General features: G+C 41.5%; 2 protein-coding genes across 2 annotated transcripts; one reads left to right on the top strand and one right to left on the bottom strand.

The window, feature by feature from the left end:
- Window positions 1-114: 114 nt before the first annotated feature.
- Window positions 115-13,281, top strand: LOC115758507 (myosin-VIIa). Its single transcript, XM_030699197.1, has 11 exons — window positions 115-177; window positions 4,098-4,175; window positions 4,712-4,972; window positions 5,770-6,119; window positions 6,182-6,382; window positions 6,828-9,222; window positions 9,280-10,730; window positions 10,796-12,148; window positions 12,209-12,355; window positions 12,429-12,549; window positions 12,620-13,281. The coding sequence occupies exons 2-11, from the start codon at window positions 4,158-4,160 to the stop codon at window positions 12,824-12,826; spliced, it is 6,504 nt and encodes a 2,167-aa protein (XP_030555057.1). The 5' UTR covers window positions 115-177; window positions 4,098-4,157; the 3' UTR covers window positions 12,827-13,281.
- A 4,040-nt stretch (window positions 13,282-17,321) lies between these two features.
- Window positions 17,322-21,452, bottom strand: LOC115759052 (suppressor of hairless protein). The gene is made up of 4 exons (XM_030699876.1): window positions 20,623-21,452; window positions 18,536-19,416; window positions 18,262-18,469; window positions 17,322-18,192 (listed from the first exon to the last, which is right to left on the bottom strand). Exons 1-4 carry the CDS (start codon window positions 21,025-21,027, stop codon window positions 17,848-17,850), a joined length of 1,839 nt encoding a protein of 612 aa, XP_030555736.1. The 5' UTR covers window positions 21,028-21,452; the 3' UTR covers window positions 17,322-17,847.
- Window positions 21,453-21,496: the final 44 nt, after the last annotated feature.

The following is a 21,496-nucleotide window of genomic DNA, read 5'->3' as shown; positions in this document are numbered from 1 at the left end:
AACAGCTGCATGACGTCAGAAATTGTTGGTGCACTTGAGTAACAAGCAGTTCGGTCACATTGCTGCGCCGTTTTTACGCTAACCAAGTCCGGTCACATTGCCGACAGTCCACAATTTTTGTTTGCAGCGATCGGTCGTGTTCGGTTTTGTGCTCGGCTGGTTATTTTGGTTGTTGAGGTAACTACCGTTAAAAAAAAAGAAAGAAAAAAAAAATCACCCAAGCCAATAACAAATTAGCTAAGCGAATGTGTGAACGCGTGTGCTTGCGCTACCGAAAGTGGCAATAATTTAAGTTTAAGTTAAAGTCCAAACTGCCATTGTTAACCTGTTGCGCGCTGCACTCGATGGTGCGTGACCTATTTATGTAACCTGTTTTTAAAAGAATATACCGCTTTAACTAAGCTCCCAAAGCTACAAGTTTTGCCTGGTTCTGGTACCTGGGACTGTGCACCTCGAACTGGAACTGGTACTAATACGGGCTAAAAGTGTACAAAGTGTTAATTATATACGTTAATGGTCGCTAGCTGAGAACTTGGCAAAAATAAATTTATTATCGAGCGCTGTTTAAAAAATCAAAAGCTCTCTTCTAACTTTTCAACAGTGAAGAAAAAAAAATGAGTGCATTCACCCTGCAAGCCATGTGTTAGTGTGTGTGTGTGTGAGTGTGTGTATGATGTGTCTGTGTGAAACTAGAAAAGTGCGCTGAAAATCGAATAAGAGTATCAAAGCTTGCCAAGGGCGTAGTTATTTGTGTTTTTTTAAGGGTCACAAGTGAAACTGACACCCAACATGTTTTCATCTCTTTATATGCTGTATATGCGTCTGTGTGAGGGTGTGTGTGTGTGTGTCAACAGATGAGCTTTGGTCTGTGGCTGAGACGTGGCTGCATTCTGGCTAAGCCTCTGACCAAATTATGGTTAGCTACGCTTCAGGTTTCGTTGTCTAGAACGGTACTAATATGCGCACACACACACACATAGGCGCAGAGAGAGTACAGCAAACACCAATACACTAACTCATACACACACTTGCGCACCTGTTAAAGAGCCCATAAAAGAGAGAGCCGTGTACAAAGAGCGGCTCACATTGCAGCCGCCGCACATTCATATCCCATGGGTGCCCCTTGCTCCCCCTCTCTCTCTATGTCTTTCTCTTTTACTCACGCATTCAATTCATAGAAAAGAAAAAACTAGATAACTCGCTCGCAAGCCTTGAGCTTGCGCTTGAGCCGGGGCCAGAATTAAATTCAACGACAACAAAAACAACACTTGCTTGGCCGGTTTGTTGCACAACGGGATATTTTGTAGCTTGCAGCGCTGAGAACCCTTTTCAATAAAAACACCTAAAAGGCCCCACTTTGTATGTGTGTGTGTGTGTGTGTGTGTGTGTGTGTTTCTTTACGTTTCTGCTAACATAGTTATTGTTGTTGGCTGCGCAGCTTTCGCGACTTTGCAGCAGCAACAGCAGCCGCACACGCAGCCAGCGGCTGCGACTTTCTGTTTGTTTGGTGAAACTTTTTTTAAGGTCGGCATCGGCATAATAATAATAAAAAAAATAAAAAAAAAAACACACACACATATACATAACTCATACAACGCACTTTGTACATTTTGGAAGATTTAAAAGAGCAGCTGTAAATGCGCTCTGCACTGCAGTTTAACAGTTGAAGCGCTGTTAATGTCAAAGTGAAACAAAAACAACAACAACGAAATCGTAAAGTATGCAGATAGATATTATACTTAAAGCGTAATGTACGTGGCAGCGGCATACGAACTTTCACTAATGACTCTTGGTGAACTCTCACACACACGAGCACACACTTGCACACACTTGCACACGTGCATTTACCATACGTGCTAATATGTGATATAGCCCAATCAGATTTGTGCTTCTGCTAAAGTTAACATGCTTGTGCTTGCACTCTTTAAATCTGTCACCAAACTCTAATCAGAGAATTTATCACTGTCGCGTTAATGCATTCTTAGCGCAATTGAACATATCAAATTTCTTTCCTGTTATTGCTTACATGATTATACTTGTTTTGCACCGTTAAAAATGCTAATGCTTTCCAATCAGAGAGTGTATCGGTTTGGCTATCTTCTACTTAGAATTTTGTCTGTTGTTATGCATATCTCCAATTGAATCGTGCCTAAAACGAAAATTCAGTCAAGATGTCGCTGCGATGATAATGTTTTTATTATTTGTTTAGTTTTGATTATGCTCACTTTAACAGGCGTCGCTGCTTATCAGTTTTGTTTACTGATAAAATTGTTAGGCAATACATATTTTAAATAATGTTGAGCAGAGGGTCTGCTCAAAAGTTTGGGCACACTCTCTTTCAGTACTTCCCTCTCTCTCTCTCTCTCCACCCCTTCCACTCTTACCAGCCCCCTCTCTCTTCTTCTACCTCTACCTCTCTTCCTGCCCACATCTCTTTTCCTGCCCTCCTCTCTCTTCCTGCCCTCATCTCTCTTCCTGCCCTCCTCTCTCTTCCTGCCCTCCGCTCTCTTCCTGCACCCGTCTCTCTTCCTGCCCCCTTCTCTCTCACTCGCTCTATTATGTGTGGGAGCGGGGTGCTGTTGTGTGCATTGTATTTTGATCGTCAGAGCGTAACCAGACTGTTTAACGTACTTTTATACCTATGTTATGTGTGTATATGTATATGTATATGTTTATATGTGTGTATGTGCATGGCTCGAGTTTTCTGTGCCACAAAAAATGCTGCTTTAGTTATTTCGTCTGTCTGCAATTACATACCTAGACACACACACGCACACACACACACATACACACAGACATTCATATGGTATGCACATACATACATGCTTCTGCATATGTATGCGATTAGTATATCAGTTGCCAGAGACGCCTCCAACTGTGCAATTATCTTATGACGCATGTGCTTGGCTTAAGGCTTGGACTAGGTGAACAATTGTTTTTCGTATCTAAAGTATCAAGTTCGATAACTGATAGGAACAGGAATACATATGTGTAACTGCTTTACACGCAAGACAAAACATTTGTTTTTCAATTGAATACCAAACTGAGGACTTTTGCATACCTGTTCTATCAGTTTCCACTCATTTTCCGATCGTTGAACTAACGAACTTTGTATTTTTCGCAATTAACAAGGTTTTTTTCTTTCTGTAATTCTTTGTATTTAACTTAAAACTCCATTTACGAAGAGGAAAAACCTCAGGCAAGATTTTCGAAAAAAAAAAGTTAAAAAAAATTTTCAAAATTCTTAAAAACAACAGATTACAAACTTAGTTTTTGCTTAAAATTTTAAATGGAATTGAGGATTTAAATTGTTTTCTTCTTGCACTTAGTTTCTATTCGGATCAATCGCACCTGTAGATAGATAGACCCCCCCCCCCCGTCCCCTCCCTCGCACCCGTTAGCTATGAACAGGCGGCCTTTCATTTAGGCCACAAATTTCTATGGCCTAAATGAATCGCACAGTTTGCCGTATAAGTAATGAAAGTAAATTTTTTCAATGAAAACAAATCGAAAACAAAATAAAGAAAAGGAAAACGATATAAAATGATTATTTGCATAACAAACGCAAAAGTTGAGCTTCGCTTGCAACGGAACAAGCGAATGCCACTTGTTCTGATTGGAAGCAGCAGCAGAAGAAGAAGAAGACACAATAGTTTTGAAAAGTGAAATTGTGCCTGGGCCATTTTTGCATGTCTAAAGGTTTTGGCTTTTGTGGCCGTTCGATTTGGATTTGGGCAGCGGGTTTTCGGATTGGACTTTTGGTCACACACACACACACACACCCTGTGGTAACAACAATGACAACAAATTTGTCGTAGAGTGTTAAAAATGAAATGAGGAAATGGATAGAGACATTTGTACAACAGCTTGTGGCAGAGGAGGGGAAGACGGCGACAGCTTTGTAAATTCTTTCAATTTACCGTAAACTTCACCTTATTTTTTTATTTTTTTCCCCCAACTCTTATACTTGTTTGTTTTTTCTTCTTTCTTTAAGCCGGTTTTAAGCGCCTGCAGCAACTTGTTGTCTGTTTATGTCTAATATGTCCAAACAAAGAGCGACTCTTTCGACTCATCTCTCTTCTGCTCTCTTTCAACAGCTAAACGGGCTTTGCATTGGATGCCAGAGAGCCAGGAACAGTAAATGAAGGACGACGAATATGGTGATTGTAACACGTGTAAGTTAAGAGCACGCCAGAGAGAAAGAGTGAGAGCCATGAAAACTTTGTGGCCCAGCTCATTCCAAACGGAAGTCCACGCATACAAGCACACATGTATATACCCTGTAGCTATTAAGCAATGTTGGTGTAAAATGGCTATGATAGAGTTATGCATGCATATGTTACAGTCAGAATTGGATAAGAGACTTTATCTTGTGCCATCCATCTCAGCAGCAATACAAGCTAGGCTCAACAAATTAGCTATACACAATACAGGGTATCTTCATGTGCAGCACTTTGCTGCATTCTTTGCGTTTTGTATTTGTTTGTGTGGATAGCTCCCATGCCTCGTATATCTATCACGCCTGTCCCTGGCTGGCTTTTTGCGTTACGCTCAAGTGATTCTTTAAAATACAAAACAAAAAAAAAATGTTGTAAAAAAAAAACACATCACTGCGCAAAGTTTTATGGCCCTCGTCAAATGTCCATGGCAACCCCAATGGCTCGTAAACTGGAATATCAAATTGTAAGCACTTGTGTATATGTTGTAACAGGGTGACTACATCTGGATAGAACCCGCATCGGGGCGGGAATTCGATGTGGCCATTGGAGCACGTGTCATCTCCGCGGAGGGTCGTCGCATCCAGGTGCGCGATGATGATGGCGACGAGGTCTGGCTTGCACCGGAGCGTCGCATCAAGGCGATGCACGCCTCATCCGTCCAGGGTGTCGAGGATATGATATCTCTGGGAGATCTTCACGAAGCTGGCATCTTGCGTAATCTGCTCATACGCTACAAAGAGAATCTGATATATGTAAGTGGAGAAATTTTTGCGAATTATTTAACAAAAATAATCATTAGTAAATAGAAGTAAAAATAGATTGAAATAAAAAAAAAAAATAAACACTAAATTAAAATTAAAAAAAAAAGAATTAAATGAACATAAATTATAATAAATTAAAAATAAAGAAATATTAATTACAAAAATTATAAAAAAAAAAAATAAATTACCATAAATTATAATTTTTTATTAAAAAATAGACAAATCTGAATTACAAAAATTAATTATAATTACATTTTAACTAATTAATTTTACGAGAAAACTTTTTTTTGTTAACATTGGGAAATAATTTCTAATTGTTATATTCTGATTTTCGTTGAGAACTTTAAAAACTTTCAATTCGACAATTGACAAATATTTTCAAAGTATTTTACTTAAAATCAATCCAAATTTGATAATCAAATAGTTTCACTTGCAATTTTCTTTTTATTTATTTCTTTTTTTTCCTTTCGCTCAGTTTTTTCTAAACAAAAAGATATTAAAAAAAAGTATCTATTAGAACTTATAGATACATTTTAAATTAATAAAGAATACAATAAAAAGGATAAACAAATAAAAAACTTTTAAATTTAAGGCAAAAAAAAAAAAATTATTAAGTAATTTTTTTGTTTAATTTTTAATTATTTTTGTTTAAACAATTTAATCCGAAGCTTTCCAAAGAAACCAATCTTTACTTAAACCTGGCCTAAGCCTAAAGCCCAAAGTCAGCCTGCTTATCCTATATACCCTATAAACAGCTTATAAAGTTTAAACTATTTTTAAAATTTTAGACATACACCGGCTCCATATTGGTCGCCGTCAATCCGTATCAGATATTGCCCATCTACACGGGTGATCAGATCAAGCTGTATAAGGAGCGCAAAATTGGGGAACTGCCGCCGCATATTTTTGCGATTGGCGACAATGCGTATGCGCATATGAAACGTTATCGCCAGGATCAGTGCATTGTGATATCTGGCGAGTCGGGAGCTGGCAAAACGGAGAGCACAAAGCTGATACTACAATATTTGGCTGCGATCAGTGGCAAGCACTCGTGGATCGAGCAGCAAATTCTGGAGGCGAATCCCATACTGGAGGCCTTTGGCAATGCCAAAACGATACGCAACGATAATTCCTCGCGGTAAATAGCGCATTTAATTTGTATTTTAATTGATTAATTTGACTATTTTCTGGTTTTTGTAGTTTCGGCAAGTACATTGACATACACTTCAGCGCCAACGGGGTGATCGAGGGCGCCAAGATCGAGCAATATCTGTTGGAGAAGTCGCGCATTGTCTCGCAGAATCACAGCGAACGCAATTATCATGTCTTCTATTGCATATTGGCGGGTCTCTCCGCCGATGAGAAAAGTCGTCTGGAATTGGGCGCGGCTGCCGACTACAAGTGAGATTTTTATAGATTAAAGATAGAGTAGAGACCCTCCGTCTATCGACAACAGGGTCGATACAAGATATAAGATATTAGGTATTAGATATTACATATTAGATATTAGATATTAGATATAAGATATAAGATATAAGATATAAGATATAAGATATAAGATATAAGATATAAGATATAAGATATAAGATATAAGATATAAGATATAAGATATAAGATATTAGATATAAGATATAAGATATAAGATATAAGATATAAGATATAAGATATAAGATATAAGATATAAAATATAAGAAATAAGACGCAAGCTACAAGATACAAGATACAAGATACAAATTTAAGATGATATAAGATATAGGATAAGCTAAAAATATCTTATTATTTAAACTCCTTACACCATTGTATCTTAAACCAGAATATCATATTTATAAAATATTTTTTTTACCAGATACTTGACTGGCGGCAATAGCATCACGTGCGAGGGACGCGACGATGCCGCCGAATTCTCGGACATACGATCGGCGATGAAGGTGCTGCTGTTCTCGGATCAGGAGATTTGGGAAATAATCAAGCTGCTGGCGGCGCTATTGCATTGCGGCAATATTAAATACAAAGCGACCGTTGTGGATAATCTGGATGCAACGGAAATACCCGAGCATATTAATGTGGAGCGTGTGGCCGGACTGCTTGGCCTGCCCATACAGCCATTAATTGATGCACTGACACGCCGGACGCTGTTCGCGCACGGAGAGACGGTCGTCTCTACGCTGTCCAGGGACCAGTCGGTCGACGTGCGTGACGCCTTCGTCAAGGGCATCTATGGACGTCTCTTTGTGCATATTGTGCGTAAAATAAACACGGCCATATTTAAACCGAAGGCAACATCACGCAACGCCATCGGCGTCCTGGACATATTTGGCTTCGAGAACTTCGATCAGAATAGTTTCGAGCAGTTTTGTATCAACTATGCGAACGAGAATCTGCAGCAATTCTTTGTACAGCACATTTTCAAATTGGAACAGGAGGAATACAATCACGAGGCGATCAACTGGCAGCACATTGAGTTTGTGGACAATCAGGATGCGCTCGATCTGATTGCGATTAAACAGTTGAACATAATGGCACTGATCGATGAGGAGGCGCGCTTCCCCAAGGGCACCGATCAGACGATGCTCGCCAAGCTGCACAAAACGCATGGGGCGCACAAGAATTATTTGAAACCCAAATCGGATATCAATACAAGTTTCGGCTTAAATCATTTTGCTGGCATTGTTTTCTACGATACGCGCGGCTTTCTCGATAAGAATCGTGATACGTTCAGTCCCGATCTATTGCATTTGGTCAGCCAGAGTGGCAATAAATTCTTGCGTCAAATATTCGCACAGGACATTGAAATGGGCGCCGAGACGCGCAAACGTACGCCCACATTGTCGACACAATTCCGAAAGAGTCTCGATGCCCTAATGAAGACATTGAGCAGCTGCCAGCCGTTCTTTATACGCTGCATTAAGCCCAACGAACTGAAAAAGCCAATGATGTTCGATCGTGGCCTCTGCTGTCGCCAATTGCGCTACTCTGGCATGATGGAGACGATACGGATCCGACGTGCCGGCTATCCCATACGACACGGTTTTCGGGAATTCGTTGAACGCTATCGTTTCCTTATTGCCGGCGTACCGCCCGCACATCGTACCGACTGTCTGGCGGCCACGTCACGCATTTGCGGCATGGTGCTGGGCAAATCTGATTACCAATTGGGCCACACCAAGGTCTTTCTGAAGGATGCGCACGACTTGTATTTGGAGCAGGAACGCGATCGTGTGCTCACACGCAAAATACTAATACTGCAGCGCAGCATACGCGGCTGGGTCTATAGGCGTCGCTATCTAAGGCTGCGCGCCGCTGCGATCAGTGTCCAGCGCGTGTGGAAGGGCTATGCCCAGCGGAAACGCTATCGAAGCATGCGTGTGGGCTATATGCGTCTGCAGGCGCTGATACGTTCGCGCGTCCTCTCGCATCGCTTCCGTCATCTGCGCGGCCATATTGTGGGGCTGCAGGCGCACGCTCGCGGCTATCTGGTTCGCCGCGAATATGGTCACAAGATGTGGGCGGTCATTAAGATACAATCGCATGTGCGTCGCATGATTGCAGTGCGTCGATATCGCAAGCTGCGGCTGGAGCATAAACAGTTTGCCGAAGTGTTGCAGCTGCGCAAACTGGAGGAGCAGGAGCTGCTGCATCGCGGCAATAAGCATGCACGCGAAATAGCCGAACAGCATTATCGGGATCGATTGCATGAGCTGGAGCGTCGGGAGCTGCAGGAGCAGCTCGAGGATCGTCGCCGCGTTGAGGTCAAAATGAATATTATCAATGATGCGGCCCGCAAGCAGGAGGAGCCCGTCGACGATGGCAAACTGGTTGAGGCCATGTTCGATTTTCTGCCCGATTCAAGCAGCGATGCACCGACACCACATGGCGGCCGTGAGACGTCCGTTTTCAATGATCTGCCGCATGCACAGGCCGTCAATCAGGAGGACATCATTGCGCCCATGCATATCTCCGAGGATGAGGAGGATCTCTCCGAATATAAATTCCAGAAATTTGCGGCCACCTATTTCCAGGGCAATGTGAATCATCAGTATGCTAAGAAGGCATTGAAGCATCCGCTCTTGCCGCTTCACACGCAAGGCGATCAACTGGCCGCGCAGGCGTTATGGATAACCATATTACGTTTTACGGGCGACATGCAGGAACCCAAATATCATACCATGGATCGCATGGACACCACATCGGTCATGTCCAAGGTGACGGCAACACTCGGACGCAATTTCATCAGAAGCAAGGTAAGTGTGAATTATAAATAATTTGTATTACTCTTTCATTTGGCATTCTATTGACAGGAATTCCAAGAGGCTCAATTGATGGGCCTCGATCCGGAGGCGTTTCTCAAGCAAAAACCACGCTCGATCCGCCACAAGCTGGTCTCGCTCACATTGAAACGAAAGAACAAACTGGGCGAGGATGTGCGCCGGCGCTTGCAAGATGATGAGTATACGGCGGATAGCTATCAGTCGTGGCTGCAATCGCGTCCGACATCGAATCTGGAGAAGCTGCACTTCATCATTGGCCATGGCATATTGCGGGCGGAGCTGCGCGATGAGATTTACTGCCAGATATGCAAGCAGCTGACCAACAATCCATTAAAATCATCCCATGCACGCGGCTGGATATTGTTGTCGCTATGCGTCGGCTGCTTTGCGCCATCGGAGAAGTTTGTTAATTATTTGAGGGCGTTCATTAGGGAGGGTCCGCCCGGTTATGCGCCGTATTGTGAGGAGCGTCTGAAGCGCACATTCAACAATGGTACACGTAATCAGCCGCCCTCGTGGCTGGAACTGCAGGCAACCAAATCCAAGAAGCCCATCATGCTGCCCATCACATTTATGGACGGCAATACGAAAACGTTGCTGGCGGATTCGGCGACAACGGCGCGCGAGCTATGCAATCAGCTCTCGGATAAGATAACGCTCAAGGATCAGTTCGGCTTCTCGCTCTACATTGCGCTCTTCGACAAGGTCAGCTCGCTGGGCAGCGGCGGTGATCATGTGATGGACGCCATATCACAATGCGAACAGTATGCCAAGGAGCAGGGCGCCCAGGAGCGCAATGCGCCGTGGCGTCTATTCTTTCGCAAGGAGATCTTTGCGCCATGGCATGAGCCAACCAATGATCAGGTAGCCACAAATCTCATCTATCAGCAGGTTGTGCGTGGCGTTAAATTTGGCGAATATCGCTGCGACAAGGAGGAGGATCTGGCTATGATTGCCGCCCAGCAATATTTCATTGAATACGGCACAGACATGTCCATGGAGCGGCTGTTCACGCTGTTGCCCAATTTCATACCCGATTTCTGTCTTAGTGGCATTGATAAGGCCATTGAGCGCTGGGCAGCGCTGGTGCTGCAGGCCTACAAGAAGTCCTACTATGTCAAGGATAAGATAGCATCGCTCAAGATTAAGGAGGATATCGTTAGCTATGCAAAGTATAAGTGGCCGCTACTTTTCTCGCGCTTCTATGAGGCCTATCGCAATTCGGGCCCCAATTTGCCCAAGAACGATGTGATCATAGCGGTCAATTGGACGGGCGTCTATGTGGTCGACGATCAGGAGCAAGTGCTGCTCGAGCTTAGTTTTCCCGAGATCACAGCTGTTTCCAGCCAGAAGACAAATAAGGTCTTCACCCAGACCTTCAGCCTGTCCACGGTACGGGGCGAGGAGTTCACATTCCAGAGTCCCAATGCGGAGGATATACGCGATCTGGTCGTGTATTTCTTGGATGGACTCAAGAAGCGGTAAGTGAACCACACAACCAATCAATAGCTATTGCTAATCGATTTCTTCCACACACCATTTGCAGATCGAAATATGTGATTGCGCTGCAGGATTATCGCGCACCCTCGGACGGCACCAGTTTCTTGTCGTTCTTCAAGGGCGATCTCATCATACTGGAGGATGAGTCGTGCGGCGAGTCGGTGCTCAACAATGGCTGGTGCATTGGACGCTGCGATCGGACACAAGACCGTGGCGATTTTCCCGCCGAGACGGTCTATGTGCTGCCAACGCTGAGTAAACCGCCACAGGACATATTGGCATTGTTTAACATCGAGGAGGCGCATCATGGCCGGCGCCTCAGCATGGTATCAAATGGCGGCGTGGTGGAGCCGCGCGATCGTCCGCATACGCTTATGGAATATGCATTGGATCATTTCCGTTTGCCACCAAAGCGCACCATGTCCAAAACTCTGACGCTCGGTTCGAAGCGCAGCGAGGAGTTGTGGCGGTATGCCAGGGATCCGATCAAGGCGCCGCTGTTGCGCAAGCTGCAGAGCAAGGAGGAGCTGGTCGAGGAGGCGTGCTTCGCCTTTGCTGCCATACTCAAATATATGGGCGATTTGCCATCAAAGCGACCACGCATGGGCAACGAGATAACCGATCATATATTCGATGGTCCACTCAAGCATGAGATATTGCGCGACGAGATCTATTGCCAGCTGATGAAGCAGCTGACTGACAATCGCAATCGGATGTCCGAGGAGCGTGGCTGGGAGCTAATGTGGCTGGCAACCGGACTGTTTGCCTGTTCGCAGGGCTTGCTGAAGGAACTGTTGCTGTTTCTGCGCACACGCCGTCATCCCATCTCACAGGACTCAATGCATCGCCTGCAGAAAACCATACGCCATGGACAGCGCAAATATCCGCCGCATCAAGTCGAAGTGGAGGCCATACAGCACAAGACAACGCAAATCTTTCACAAGGTCTATTTCCCGGACGACACCGATGAGGCCTTCGAAGTGGACTCATCCACGCGTGCCAAAGACTTTTGCAACAATATCTCGCAACGTCTTTCGCTGCGCACCAGCGAGGGCTTCTCCCTGTTTGTTAAAATCGCCGACAAGGTGATTTCGGTGCCGGAGGGCGATTTCTTCTTTGACTTTGTCCGCCATCTGACCGATTGGATAAAGAAGGCGCGACCCATACGCGAGGGCGCCAATCCGCAGTTCACCTATCAGGTATTTTTCATGAAGAAACTATGGACGAATACGGTGCCAGGCAAGGATCGCAATGCCGATCTCATCTTCCACTATCACCAGGAGCTGCCAAAGCTCTTGCGCGGTTATCATAAGTGCTCGCGCGAGGAGGCCGCCAAGTTGGCCGCACTTGTCTTTCGTGTACGCTTTGGCGAGAACAAACAGGAGCTGCAGGCCATACCGTGAGTGTCATTTATTTATATTTTCTAAACAAATATATCTGAACGCTATTAATATTGTAGACAAATGCTGCGCGAACTGATACCCTCGGATATTATGAAGATGCAGAGCACCAGCGAATGGAAGCGCTCCATTGTTGCCTCATATAATCAGGATGGCGGCATGAGCTCCGAGGATGCCAAAGTAGCATTCCTAAAGATCGTTTACAGGTATGTGCGAGCGTGTATTTTTCTATTTCTTTGTTTTCGTTTAAATAACATCCTTTCCTTTTCTCAATCGCAGATGGCCCACCTTTGGCTCTGCCTTTTTTGAAGTGAAGCAAACCACCGAGCCGAACTATCCCGAAATGCTGCTCATTGCCATTAACAAGCACGGCGTGAGTCTCATACATCCAGTAACAAAGGTATGAGCAGCACAAAACAACTATAATCGCAATAGCATATTATATTAACAAATATTTAATACGATTGCAGGATATACTGGTTACGCATCCCTTTACACGCATCTCGAACTGGTCATCAGGAAATACGTACTTCCATATGACAATTGGGAATCTGGTGCGTGGCTCGAAGCTGCTCTGCGAGACATCTCTCGGCTATAAGATGGACGATCTGCTAACTTCATATATATCTTTGATGTTGACCAATATGAACAAAAATCGAACAATACGAGCTAACTAGTAAAGCTATCTAAAAAGACTCCCACACACACACACACATATATATATATATAAATATCTATATATATATATTTATAATAATTATAAATTATAAATGCAATAATTTATATAACTAGGACCTATAGTCAATTACCTATTGTGCATCCCTACTTTGATAACACATTCGTTTTTGGCTTATTTAGCTGCTATAATTTATACCAAACCCTGTTTCATATTTATATAATGCATTTCTTTTGTAAAAATATGCAAACTTTTGTTTTTAGTATCTTAGCTCACATTCCGTTTACTTAAATTATTGATTTAACATATCAAGTTGAAGGTCTTACATATTATCCTTATAGATAAGCAATATTATCTATGCATTTTGCACTCTATATAACTTTATGTATATCTCAACTGCATATCTGTACTGATGACGTTTTGTATCAAATACATAGAAATGTTCAATTATTTAATAAATTATATATATACACAAGATGTGTTACATGTTTATTTATTCTGCATAGAGACATTGCAGAATTATTTATTTTGATTATGTCTTGATACTAAAATTCGCGCATATATGTTATGCACTATTAATATTTTGACTGTGTAAAAAATCATTTAACTTTTCTGTTAAATCATTTTTTCCAGTTTCAAGCGGTTTTCGTTAGTGTAACAATATTTTTGGCAACTGTTTTATTCACTGCCATCACTGTATCTATTGTGAATGAAACAACAATCGATAACGATTGTCGTGTTTTAAGCCTCTGTTATAGCTCTGTTCACAATTTTTAGTCCCGTTATATGTGAAAATTAGTGCGCGTTTTTGTGTACGTAATAATAAAATTGTGTTTTAAAGTGCAAATTAAACTAAAAAAGTGCAAAAACTCCATTTAATTGCAACAATAAACAGTTGGGTAAGTGTGCATTTGTTACAATTATGTGGGAATAGCCAAGAAATTTACTTCTCAAAATGCCCAATCGAATTTTTCAATGGCCGCAACAATGGGCAACATTTTTAATCATAAATAAATCCCAAATGCAATGCAATTAAAAAAGTGCGCCTGCAGTCATTGAATGCGCGTAGGCGGTCTTTATATTAGAAACCTTTAAATAAGATACAACTTGCGGCAGGGACTGCCACTGCCACTGCCAGCGCCGACGCCGGCGCCTGCGCTGACGCCTGCGTCACTGCCCAAAGCGCCCCACAGACTGCACGGCGCTCTGCGCAGACTGTTGTGCAAAATGTTAGCAAGTTCTAGCTGTGCACGCGGTTTGTGTACAGGCTAAAAAGGTTCAACTTCTCGATAGACTTGTGGTGCGTGGCAAAACTTGGCGGCACTCTTTCTCTGTTTAACATGTTTTTTATGGGAAAGTTTTGAGGCTTTTGATCAAATTATTGATGTAATTTTGTTTTGATTATTATATTATTTATTAAATTATTTTCGCTTGACAAATATAAACTCTTTAATAGGTAAAACCTGAATAGTTGCCCCGAAAATATTATATATTTTGTGACTTTACAAGCATATAGTGATACACCCTAAAATACGAATCCACAATGGAATTTGCTCCAAAGCATGTTTGTTTACATATATCTGGAGATTCGAATAATCTTCAGGCATATTGCTTAGATGAAATAAATGAGTGTAATATTAATTATGGGCTCTGATTGGAATATCAAACAATGGAACATCATTAGGTTGATTGTTTTTTATAGTTGATTTTGTTTCAGTTTTTTTAATCGCAGTTCGGTTTATTTATGTTACTCAGTAGTGGGCGTTTGACCTCAACAAATTTTAGTACTTACTCCAAGATTCTGGCGTGCCATCTCCTCCCAGAGAACAATGCCAAAGCTGCAAATGTCGCATTTCTTCGTATGCTTCTCGATAAACTACTCTTTCGATCATGCCATACAGCTTTATAGAGCTTGCCATAGCTATCGTAGTCTCTTTCCTTACAGATGCACAAATTTACCTACAATTTAATTGAATATCATAATACTGACACACATATATACAGAAATATCTATACATATATATACATATGTAACCTTCTTATATATAGGATGTAGACGTTTCTGTTCTGACCAACTGTACTTATGCAATTTTCTAGACTCTTATCAATTATAAACTGATAATAGTATCTAATATTAATAAGAGCTTTACAAAATGTTTAGCTCCATAAAATAGTTGCGGAATTCTTAAGCCCTTTCATATTTGTTCCTTTTTACGCTGATAATTACAGCGTTCTGTTATCAATAACATAGCGAATAACAGGCTGTTATGGTCCTGTTATAATTTTAACAATTCCAATCAGGGTATCACAGAATGGCTTTAATGCCTCGTATACCTGCCTAAACTAAACACCTAATATAATTTTGAATCGCATCAGCCATGTACAGGAATACGTGTCTTGTTCTTGGAAAATATACAATTTCATTTAACTGTGTAAAATGTGATTTGCAACAATATGCATTGCATAAAACCGATTGCTTGGTTGGAAATTGGTTGCGTTCTTTGAAGAACATTTCAGTTAATGATTGCAATTGGTCCCAACTGCTACTTCAACTAATTCAAATATAAATATATGTACTATAACTTAATATATGTATTTATTATTCTTTTTATATATCTGCTTTGATTGCATGCAACCCCTTTTGGCTCCCACACAACCGGCTGGCAATTCCCACGCATTGTATGGTTAGAATTTTCACAGCGTGTGAAAACCGGCAGCCGGCTTAAAAGTCAAGACTCAGATTTTTCAAGATAATTAGTGCAGTGGAAGCTCCTGAGAATTTTTTTTCTTTTTAACGATTCTCCCCTTGTACCTGTAACACCCATCTGTCCAACCAGACACAGCGAGGGGCAAAAATTATGCACTCGAAATGTGAATGTTCATTAAAAATTCAGCTAATTTCATATTCAGCTTCTTATAAGATGTCGTGCGCGGCAACGCGGCAACGGCCTTAAAGAAGTTGCAGTTCCAATTACAAAACTTGGTGGTGGTTTTTACAACTTGACCCCTTAGGCCCCTTTGGTTCAGTTCATCTCTCACGCAACGTAGGCGACGACGCCAAGTTTGTCGTTTGAGTCTTTCGTTTGCCATCTCCAGAAATTCCCATCAACTTGGGGGTGAGTTGCATTTGTTGCAACTGACTGACTCTTACAACTTGCTGACTCTGATAAGAATTGAGTCTCAGCTACACAAATTCTAATTAAAACAACTAAGAGTGTTTAAGTCGGGTGTGCCAGAATATGAGATACTCTGCAAAACGCTGCGAGCTGCAGTACAGAATGGTAAATTCACTTCTTCGTAACTTTTGTGTTTACAGTCCGATTTTTTGTACAATTTTCTTGATTGAAATACATCATGCCCATTAAATTAAAGCACATTACCCAAAATACTGCTAAAACGACATCCGAAATGAAGCATACTTTATTTGAATAAGGACTTTATTAAAAATAGAAAACTCTTGAGGGAGACTTAGCCACTTGCACGTCTACCATTAAATTTGTTTTTAATAGAACGGACAATTGGAAATTGAATTGTTGCATTAGAATTTAGAAAATACATGTTAAAACAAGCTGCGAACCAAATCTTGGGCTGATGGTTCGGAAAAACTGGAATATCTTATAATAAGGTCTCGTGAGATGTTCCTTGCTTGTCTTCGACACTTCTTCTTCTGTTTGCGATATATATATTTGAGTAACATTATGTTACCCATTTTAGATAAGTTCATGTGTATAGAGTATTAGGCGTAAACTTCAAGTTCGATGCTGTGATTAGTTTGGCAAACCCAAAACGGAAGCGCGATAATTAATGCAAAACTGCGATTGTTAATTTGTAAATCTGTAAAATAACAAAGCTAGCAACAATAACAGGTAGTCTGTCAAATAATGCATAAATATTAAACAAAGATAAAAAAAAAAAAACAGAAAAAGATTCTCAGCGCTGGGCCGCTTATTGTCAACGCCTTGTGGGGCTGTGTGAATATTCTGTTCCTTCAGCGCCAAACGGAAACAATGCCGCGTTATATATGTATATATATATATATATATATATTTCTTGACTTTGCGTTTTTCGTAATGGCAGCTAAAAATTCAAATCGACCAACCAACTGTAATTAAAGTTGAAGAGGCAGCCCACCGTGGGAAGTGCTGCACTTGTTTTGTTTTAGTCTCAAAAATGTTCACACGACATGGCAACATTTTCCCATGCCGATTTAAATCGACTATTCGCCTTACCAAAAGGGGCTGTTGGCGGGATTTGTACCTATTTTTTTTTTTGTTTTTGTATCTTTAGCTGGTAGGTCATTTAAAGCAAAGCAAAAAGAAAATGTTAAATCATGACAAATTCATATTGTTAGCTGACATAGTTGATGTTTGTTCTGGTATTTATTTAGATTTAGGGGTTTCTCTTAGGCTTACAACTTTCTTCATTCAGTTATCTTACAAAATTATATGCTTTGTAATATATATATATATATATATATATATATATATATATATACTTATTTATATATATATGTATATGGTCTAATGCTGGGCTTATGTTGCGCTTGATATAAATTGTTCTCAAGTGTGCCTGTTGACTGTAGCTTTTTAAAGTGGAATGTTGTACAAGATGTTCAGCAAACAGTTGTTATATATATAAATATATGGGCGATCCAATTGAGTTGGCACAACGCATAGGCCCAGCATATAGATCAAATGTTCTATATACTATATAAATGTATATTTAACTAGAGTTACATTTAATTCTTTATGTCAGTGAGCTCTTTCGAGTTATTTACAAATATATATTTTGCATTTATACATCTATTGGTACCGGCTAGCACTACAAAATGATAATATTGGTCAACTTGAAATTGGTTTTTCGTTTTGTTCGCCTCGCATTCAGAGAGTGAGAGTGAGTGGAGAGTGAACAACTTAAGAACTAAGCATGTGTTTAAAAACTAAATATGTGCTAGACGAACTTTAAATAACTTGGCATAAATAAATGTATATGAAATTGCAAATAATAGCAATACTGCCGCACTCAAGACAAGCCGCTCCCATGACTATTCCATTGCACTTCCGAGATGGAGGGTAGCGTTTGATGCGTTTGCTGTTGCATGCTCTGCTGTAAGCTGGAGCCGCCAGCTGGTGAATTGCTGCTGTTGTTGTTGTTGTTGTTGTTATTGTTGTTGTTGTTGCTATTGTTATTATTGTTGCTAATGCTTGTGATGTTATTGTTGTTGTGACGCGTACGCATAACATCGTCAGCCTGATTACAATGCGATCGCGGACCCGGCTCCGGCGTATAAGTGAATGTGAGCCCAGTGGCATAAATGATGCCATCGTTGCGTACCAGCGATATTGGCACCTGCGTTGGCTGTCGCACCTGAGCGGAATTCAAAGACAAAAAACTGTTTAAATATCAGAATTCACGTGCATTTCAACCGAAACATACCCAAAGCCATTCGCCGCGAAATTGTGAGATTTCAGGCACCACACAGAGCAGCGTTTCGGCGCAGCGATACATGGTCTCCGCCTCGACATCGCCAAACCAGACCTGCAAATGCGGCGTAAAATTGTCGCCGCTCAGCTCCAGCATGGCCACATCGCCGCCGCCATTAAGATTCAGCGAATTGACAATTGGCACTGGCGTCACCGGTGAGCTAAGGAGCCAAGCAAAGATTATAAACAATAAAAAAGGAATATGGATTCTGATTTGAAGCACTTACGCAACGGGACCCATGCCCTCGTAGAACTGATATTCGGCCTTGTCGGTGGATATGATTGTCCAGCAGGCGCCATCGTTGATCATTTCCTTGTTGGGCTCCTTTGGGCAGGGCGTGGCCTGAAATTGTATGATCTTCTCCTGGGACAGGCACAGATACATGCGATCCGTGTCCTTCATGTAGAAGGCGCACTTGTGCAGCTGCGAGACCGGATCATCGGCCTCCAGCAGCGCCATCTGTTTATCCACTTTGCGTATGATTAGACGCGGCAGCGCCATGCCCGTAACAGAGCATACCAGCTTAACGGTGGCACCATAGTGTATATAACCATCGCGCACCTGAAACTCCTCCGATTCGGATTCATTATCATCGAGCAGATGTATCGTGAAGGCGCCCCACTGTGTCGATGAGGCATGGAAATGCCCGTTCTCCACGTGCAGATACCGAGTCGAGACAGTTTGGGAGCGCAGGCGATTGAAGAGGGCGACATTGGTGCCGCTGGCTATGCACAGGTCGGCATTCTTGAGCGATTGCTTCTTTTTGGACGGCTTCGAGATGACCTTGATGCGCTTGGAATTGAATACGCCAATGTCGTGGCCATTGCCATAGAACATTTTCACCGATAGCATGAAATGCTTGCGCTTATCCGAATCCGATATAAACAACGTCTTCGCTGCACAATACTGTTTGCCATTGAGATCTAGCTGCTGCATATCCTGATCGCTGCTGCCAATGCCAATGAATGCGCATAGCTGTGCCCCCTGCTCGCCCTCGCCCTGCTGCAGCATCTCCTCGTAGCGTCGACGCCAGCCGCTGCCAAACAGATAGATGCACGGTGGCGGGCAGAAGAAACGCTTCTCATTGCCATAGGATTTCTGTGCCACCTGCAGGAGTAGCAAAAATTCTCAATTAGCCAACTAGCCGGGTAAATCTAACAAATAACTTATAATAATAATAATAATATTAGTAATAATAATAAAAATCAGTGCTTCGATTATCGACAGAGACAAATCGTAACAAACTGTAACCGCAGCAATGCAGCTGTTAAATTTGTCGTATAATTAATTTCAATTATTTTATTGTGGCCGCCGTTTGCTTAATTTGGGTGCACTCAAGTGTGAAGGATGCGATGCCTGGACGGCGGCCGATGCTTGAAGATAGCCGCGTCAAACCGCAACAAATGCCCGCACTGGAGCAGCCATTCGCTGTGGAATTGCAAGTGGAGCCCACACATTAACCCAAGCCTACCAATAAATAAATAAATTCACATATAAAGCTGTTCACAAGCTCTTGTCAAATCTGTGGATGACGTCACCTCCGGAATATTTGGAATATATATATAAATATATATATTTTTATGTATATATAAAAAGGAGTAGGAAAAGAAATGCAGTCCAAGTATTTTGAAATATTCCCAATGTAAGGACGTATTTACGCACCTTTCCTACGGTCTTCTATTATTCTTGTCTTGGATTATTCAAATACATCCTTTATCCATATAACTTTATACGTTCAATGTAACCTTTTTTTTTATTAATTTCATTTTCATTTTTTTTTTAGATTTTTTTTTTTTTTTAGATACTAATAAGATTATTGAGATATGCAAAATATTTATATAATCATTGGAAAACCCCGTAAAAAAATATCTGCACTAATTTCAAGAAAATTTCTATTTTCTCGGGCAACTTTTCATAAAAGTCATTATTTTTGGGAGTACTGCAGATAAAAAACTGTTGAAGATTTAAAATCCTTTGAAAGCTATATATATATATTATTACAGTCATATTCAAAGTTCCATAGATCTTATAGAAGCTAAAGGATTTACTAACTCGATATTACCAAAACTTCCAAAATATTAGATGCTAGCTAAATCTTGAATTTGCTAAATTTGCTTAAAATATATTTTTATATATATTTTAACACATTTTTCTAACAAACATTTCTTTCACAACAAGTCAAAGCTGAGCCTGATTTATATTTATACTTAATAGTTCAATAGACTATGCACACATATAAATTGTATGTATTTGTGACGTCACGCTGTCATGTTAATCCTCTCTCTCTTTGTTGTTGTTTCACACTAAACCCACCTTGGCGTGCAGTATGACGATGACCATGTCGTTGCGCTCGCGCATGTACTTCTCCATGGCATCGCGCGTCAGCTTCTTTTCCTCAATGTGCGACCGGTATGGACCTGGCACAGCTACCGGCAGCATGGACAGTTGCATTTGTTGTTGTTGTTGTTGTTGCTGCTGCTGTTGTTGTTGTTGTTGTTGTTGTTGTTGTTGATGATGCACTTGTAGCTGCTGCTGCTGTGGCGGCGGCGCACTGCCCAGTCCAAAGTGCGGCATATCCTGGCTGTGAGTGTGCAGCTGAGTATGCTCCAAGGAGTTGCTATTGCTGCCGGCTGCTACTGCTGCGGCTGCGTTCTCGTAGACAATGGCGGGCGGTGCGGCGGCAACAGCGTTTAAATTAAATTGGCTGTAGCTCTTCATTTAAGCACATGCTGTTTTAATGTCGTCTATTATTGTTGTTCTTTTTTTTTTTGGTTTTTTTTTTTTTTTTTTTTTGGCAACTTGTTTAACACTTTGGCACTACTTGCACTTACACTTGTACTTTGTTTGTGTTTTGCTTTTTTCGTCTTTCAAGTCGTTGTATCCTGGCACAACACACGCAGCAGCAGCTGTCGTTTCTCACGGTTTCGCTTTCGATGTTGTTGTTGTTTTTTTTTATTTTTGTTTTAGAATGCCCGCCTGGCCACAATTAACAAGTGTAGACTTGGGAGCGCGAGTGCGACTACGACTGAAGCTCGTTGCGGCTAGCTGCTGTTTAAACTAGCAACTAAACTGTGGTAACTGATTTATAATAAATAAAAACGAAACCAAACCCCACTAGCAAGCAGCAGCTACCAAACAAACTAGGGTTGTTGTTATCGTATCGATATCTGCAAATATGCAACTATCG

The sequence above is a fragment of the Drosophila novamexicana genome, unplaced genomic scaffold (genome assembly GCF_003285875.2).
Source record: "Drosophila novamexicana strain 15010-1031.04,08,12 unplaced genomic scaffold, DnovRS2.1 tig00000193-arrow-pilon, whole genome shotgun sequence".
NCBI lineage: Eukaryota > Metazoa > Arthropoda > Insecta > Diptera > Drosophilidae > Drosophila > Drosophila novamexicana.
The sequence above is the reverse complement of the archived record's forward strand: the minus strand, read 5'-3'. Positions and strand labels throughout refer to the sequence as shown.

Excerpts from the sequence above, each read along its gene's own strand:
- LOC115758507 (XM_030699197.1), top strand. Across the intron at positions 6,120-6,181 it reads CGCAACGATAATTCCTCGCG|TTTCGGCAAGTACATTGACA; the intron begins GTAAATAGCGCA and ends TGGTTTTTGTAG. Across the intron at positions 12,149-12,208 it reads CAGGAGCTGCAGGCCATACC|ACAAATGCTGCGCGAACTGA; the intron begins GTGAGTGTCATT and ends TTAATATTGTAG.
- LOC115759052 (XM_030699876.1), bottom strand. The coding sequence starts at position 21,027 with ATGAAGAGCTACAGCCAATTTAATTTAAACGCTGTTGCCGCCGCACCG. Across the intron at positions 19,417-20,622 it reads TCGTCATACTGCACGCCAAG|GTGGCACAGAAATCCTATGG; the intron begins GTGGGTTTAGTG and ends CTACTCCTGCAG. Across the intron at positions 18,193-18,261 it reads TTCGCGGCGAATGGCTTTGG|GTGCGACAGCCAACGCAGGT; the intron begins GTATGTTTCGGT and ends AATTCCGCTCAG.